Here is a 5,277-nt window from a genome sequence, read left to right as displayed (position 1 = left end):
CCCTGGCAGAGCCCGCCCTTCTCTCCCCCGTGGCCCACCGTGGCCGGGCTGCCCCCAGCCCGGCCGTCACCTCCAGCCCTGCGGGGGCCTCCGGCCGTACCTTTCCCGTGGACTTGACCCCCTTCCAGACGCAGAAGTAGACCAGCACCCAGCAGGCCAGCAGACACAGGGTCACCTCCCAGTTGAGGGCCCCTGGCACCTCCAGGCCCCCGGAGAGCCGCAAGACTTTGTTCCTGGGGGAGGGAGAGCCCGTGAGCGCGGGGCCAGCAGAGGGTGAAGTGAGTGGGCGCTGCCCCAGGGGTGGCGTTCCCCGCCCGCCCTGCCGCCCTCCGGTCCAGGTGGGGCCCTCCTGGGCGCCGGTGCACGCGGACTCGGGCCACGTGTGAAGCCCAGAGAGAGGCCCAGGCGAGCAGTGGCTCAGAGGTGTCGGGCCGCCTCCCAGGACTCCGTGACTGGGGACACACGGCCAGCGGGTTGGTCACACCTGAGCCAGGCTGGCGCAGGCGCAGGCTGCACGGGGAGGTAGTCACGTGGCAGCGGCCTCCCGAGCAGGCCGTGCAGGAGGCTGGTGCGCGTGCGCTAGGGAGCCCAAGTGACGTCGGGAGCGAAGAGGCGGAGCTTCCTGAACCAGGCCGGGTCTCCTCAGGGTCAGCTGGAGCCCGCAATCTCCGAAATCTCTGCCACCGGCGCGGCGAGGTCGCCTTGGCGGGAAGCAGGGCCGCGCGGGGCTGTGTGCGCAGGCGCCCTGGGCCCCGCCGGCAGCCTGGCGCGCGGAGGGGCGGGGCCTCGGGCAGGCGCCTCAGACGCCCGGCGGTCGGCGGAGAGTGTGGGCGGCTTCGCTGTGGGCTCTGAGGCTGCGGCCATGCAGGCCCCAGACCGCGACGAGGCCGGCGAGGGCAGCGAGGCCGAGGCGGCGGGCGGCGAGGCCGGCGAGGCCGGGGCAGAGGGCGGCGTGGGCGGCCAGGACCACGCGGCCAGCCCCGGAGCGCCTGGTTGCCTGGAGAGCTCCGGCAGCCGGGAAGGCGACGACGCCAGTGGCGTGGGCGGCCAGGGAGCCGAGGGCGAGGCGGCCGGCGCCCCTCAGGCCGGGCAGGGCCCGCAGGCCCTGGGGCCCGGTGGGGATGCGGCGCCCGCCCCTGTGGCAGCCGCCAGCCGACTGCTGGAGTTGTATCCTTTCCGCGGGGTGGCCGGGGCACGCGGTGGCAGCCTGGGGTGGGGACGGGGCGGTGGGGGCCCCAGGGCCTGCAGGGGGTGCGGGTGGGGAGGCGGGAAGGAGGCCCGAAGGGTCCCGGGAGCGGCCTGGGGGGGCTGCGGGGGCGGGAGGGAGCGCGGGCGCCCGTTGTGGGGTGCAAGCCGGTCTCTGAGGGGCAAGAAGGCCCAGCACTGGGAGATTCAGGAGCGGATGGTGCCTTAACCGTGCGTCCCCCCAGCACGCTCACTGTGCCTTTCCGGTCGCCCCTGGAGGCGGACATGGCCCGCAGGTCCCTGGCCCCACATGCCCAGCGCCACGGAGGGGTGGTTCACAAGGAGCTGGCGGTGAACGGCAGCGCCCTGGCCGTGTCAGTCCTAGAAGAGGATGCGGAGCGGGGGAGGGGGGTGGGGGGGGCGGTGGCGGCAGGTGCCCGGGTGGCCGCTGTGTCTTAGAGTGCCCTGTTCGTGGAGGCCGAGGAGGGGCCCGATGCCCCGCACCTCCGCCCCACTTGTCCCCTGCAACCTCATTTGCCTTTTGCCTCTCTTTTAGTAGATGGACTGCCGAAGACCCTGTGTTCTTCCGAATTTCCATCAACTCCTTCCTCGACCAGCTTTCCCTGGTGATCCGGAACATTCGGGGCTTTGGGACCCCGCCTCCGCGAAGCCTAGGCCCAGGAAAGAGGAGCTGAGGCCCAGCCCTGTGCCCCACCCCCCCAAGTCAAGGCAAGGGGAGTTGGGACTTAGAGTAGCTGCCACTTTGTTAGAGGGATCTAATTGTTTGCCCGCGGGGGTCCTCAGGCCACTTGATTTCTTTCCCGGTTGCGAGAGGAGAGGAACGGGCGCTTAAATGTTTGTTACCGCTGCAGAAAATAAAACTGAGCCGCCGTGACTGTGTCTGCGTTTCCTTTCAGCTACGGTGCCCCCAGGTCGTCTCGCCTTCATTCTCCTGTGGGAAGGAGGTTCTGGGACACAGGTTCCAACAGCACAGGGTTCTTCAAGACCACTTGGGGAAAAGAAAACCGAGTCCCATACTCGGCACTAAATACCATTGACGTCCCGAGTATCTTCTTAGTTGTATTTCCACATGTAACAACATGGAATGTTTGCATTTTCAAGATGGCCATTAGCTTTTTTCCTGTGTTTTTTTTTTTTTCCATTTACCATACTCGCTTTTTCACTCACTAAAAACTCTTCAAAAGGTGTTACTGCTTAGACACATAAAATGCCTTATAATGCCATGTTGGACAGTTACACCGTTCCCAGTTTTCCCCCTATTACCGGTAGTGATTCCGTGGAATTCTTGAGCATAAGTCTTTTTTAAAAATCTTATTTGTTTATTTGACAGAGAGAGGGAACACAAGCAGGAAGAGTAGAGAGCGAGAAGCAGGTTGCCCGCTGAGCAGGGAGCCCCACGATGGACTCCATCCCAGGACCCCGGGATCGTGACCCGAGCCGAAGGCTGACGCTTCACCGACTGAGCGCCCCAGGCGCCCCAGGGCGTAAGTCTTGACACGGGTGGTGGTTTCCTCAAGATTCATTCCGAGAGGTAGAATTACTGAGTTTTTCCTTTCCATGTTCTTCAGCTTCTCAACCTACACTATACAACTGCCCTCCAGAAAATGTGCCCTCCCACCGGCATTCTGGTGTCCCCACATCGCCGCTGGGCTGACTCGCTGCCAGAATAAAAACCTTGTTTTGGAGGAGGAAAGTAAACACAGAAACTGGACGACAGCAATTCCACGGCTTCCTGGGCTTGTCTCAGATGAGCAGAGAAGCCTTGCGGCCCCGGCTAAGCATGTGCCAGGTGGGGAGGTGCGGGGGTGTTGGTGGGTTTGCTCTCTCCAAAGAGCCGGATCTCAGAGCCTCGGGAGACGGACCAGTAACACAGAGATCCCTTTGGGCTTTCTACATACACGGTCGTGATACCTGTAAGCAAGAGGAGTTGTCGACCTTCCTTTACAGCTGGCCTGCCATTCACTGGAAAACGCACAAAAATGGGATTGAACTGTCCTCCTGGTCGTGGGGTGGCATTTCCGGGCTTCCCTGCACACCTCGTCATTTTGGACTGGACGCCAGGCGCTGTGCATCTGACCTTGGCCGCTGTGTCTTTTTCTCTGTGTATTCCTAAAACGCAAGCTTCCTTCGGGGATGCCGTTATTTGCAGGCAGGTGGGTTCTTTGGAGTCTTGCCTTTAAGAGTTAGCAGGACCAGGGGCTCCTGGCAGGCTCAGTCGCTTAAGTGTCCGACTCTTGCTTTCGGCTCAGGTCACGATCTCGGGGTCCGAGCCCCATGTGTTGGGTTCCGCGCTCAGTGGGGAGTCTGCTTGAGGTTTCCCTCTCTCTCCCTCTGCCCCTCCCCACCTCAAGTAAACAAATACATCTTAAGGAAAAAAAGAAATTCGTGGGATTGGAGCAGCTTTCGGTGTAGAAGCCGTTTCCCCCAACACTCCAGAGGCGAGACCTTTGTGAGTACCCCGCCTGCGGCCTCCTGAACGGTGACAGTTCCATTCTGGCCGCTGGTCCCTGTCCTGCGTGACCCTGGGTCTGCTGACCTTCCGTCTTTGCAAGGGGTCCTCTCCTCGGCCTCAGCTGGTTTCCGCACGCGCTGGTGCTGGTCAGGGGGCTGCTGCTTACGCTGGCGGGACCGTCTGCGGCCGGCCAGCACCCTGTCCCTCGGCAGCTCTCTGGTCTCGGGTCCTCTGCCCTGCCGGCTCATTTCCTGCGCTCTCCCTGTCATGTCCCCTCCAGTCAGGGACTCTGCTCGGCTCCCTCTGGAGACACTCCCTCTGGACAGTAAGCTGCGGCAGTGCACGGTTCCTCTCCTTTCTCTGCCTTCTCCCAGACCGGCTCCCTCCACGGCCTGACAGCCGGTGTCTTCGGGGCTTTGTTTACCCGTCGCTTGTGTGTGTTTCGGTGGGGGGGGGGCTCAAGTATTTCTATTTCATATGCCTGAGCAGACAGAGTTTGCCTTTGCAGAACCTGAAGGTCTCTGGTGTGGGCTGAAGGGGGAGAGTTGCTGCTGGCTGTGATGCTGACGACCGTGAACGGGGTGAACGGACACAACGATCAGCTCGCCTGACTGGATGCGGCAGCTGCAGCGGCTAGAGCGCGGATCTGTCTCTCTCCTCCTGTGTCGCTCTGACTTGCCCTCATTCTCTCCCTCTCTGTTGTTTTCCTTTCATTCACTCGCTTCCTTCCTTCCTTCCATCATTTTGGGACATGACTTATCGGCCGAGAGATGAAAATTTAGCTCCTTCACACCACTACTTACTACATGTCTTCACCTTATGCTCTCAACGTGGCTCTATTGATTCCACTCATTTATCTTTTTAAAGATCTTACTTGTTTCTTTGACAGAGAGAGAGAGAGAGAGAGAGAACACAGCAAGGGGAGCGGGAGAGGGAGAAGCAGGCTTCCACTGAGCAGGGAACCCGATGCGGGGCTCGATCCCCAAGCCCTGGGATTATGACCTGAGCTGAAGGCAGATGCCCAATGACTGAGCCACCCAGGCGCCCCTCATTTTATTTTTTTTTAAGGTTTTATTTGCTTTAGAGAAAGAGAGAGCACAAGAGCAGGGGTGAGGGTGGGGTAGAGAGACAGGCAGACTCTGGGCTGAGCACAGAGCCCGATGCGGGGCTCGATCCCCGGGCCCCAGGATCATGACCTGAGCTGAAGACAGACGCCCAACGACTGAGCCACCCAGGCACCCCTCGTTTTATTTTTTTTTTAAGGTTTTATTAACTTGAGAGAGAGAACGCAAGCACAAGAGAAGGGGAGAGGTGGGGTAGAGGGACAGGCAGCCTCCGGGCTGAGCACAGAGCCCGATGCAGGGCTTGATCCCAGGACCCTGGGATCGTGACCTGAACCGAAGGCAGACGCTTCACTGACTGAGCCACTCAGGTCCCCCTCATTCCACCCATTTCAGGTATGTTTCCCCCTGAGGTTAAAAGTCACCTTGATGACAATGCTAAATTTACAAACCATTTCCCTAAATGTCTTCGCTCTTCCTTCTCTCCGGACTGGTTTCTCACTAGGCTGGCTGGCTGACGGCGCAGGTCTCACCCTGGACATCCCCTCACCTTTTCCT

General features: G+C 60.8%; 1 protein-coding gene across 1 annotated transcript; it reads left to right on the top strand.

Annotated features, from left to right (window-relative positions):
- The first annotated feature begins 862 nt into the window (after nt 1-862).
- On the top strand, nt 863-2,069 carry LOC116582405 (EKC/KEOPS complex subunit LAGE3-like). The gene is made up of 3 exons (XM_032329748.1): nt 863-1,167; nt 1,431-1,559; nt 1,742-2,069. The coding sequence occupies exons 1-3, from the start codon at nt 863-865 to the stop codon at nt 1,878-1,880; spliced, it is 573 nt and encodes a 190-aa protein (XP_032185639.1). The 3' UTR covers nt 1,881-2,069.
- The last annotated feature ends 3,208 nt before the right edge of the window (nt 2,070-5,277 follow it).

Source organism: Mustela erminea, chromosome X (assembly GCF_009829155.1).
Source record: "Mustela erminea isolate mMusErm1 chromosome X, mMusErm1.Pri, whole genome shotgun sequence".
Taxonomy (NCBI): Eukaryota; Metazoa; Chordata; class Mammalia; order Carnivora; family Mustelidae; genus Mustela; species Mustela erminea.
This window is presented reverse-complemented; position numbering and strand designations above follow the sequence as displayed.

What these genes read in the sequence shown, in the direction of transcription:
- LOC116582405 (XM_032329748.1), top strand. Translation starts at nt 863, where the DNA reads ATGCAGGCCCCAGACCGCGACGAGGCCGGCGAGGGCAGCGAGGCCGAG. An exon ending in GCCAGCCGACTGCTGGAGTT is followed by an intron (nt 1,168 to 1,430) that starts GTATCCTTTCCG and finishes GCGTCCCCCCAG; the next exon opens with CACGCTCACTGTGCCTTTCC. An exon ending in AACGGCAGCGCCCTGGCCGT is followed by an intron (nt 1,560 to 1,741) that starts GTCAGTCCTAGA and finishes CCTCTCTTTTAG; the next exon opens with TAGATGGACTGCCGAAGACC.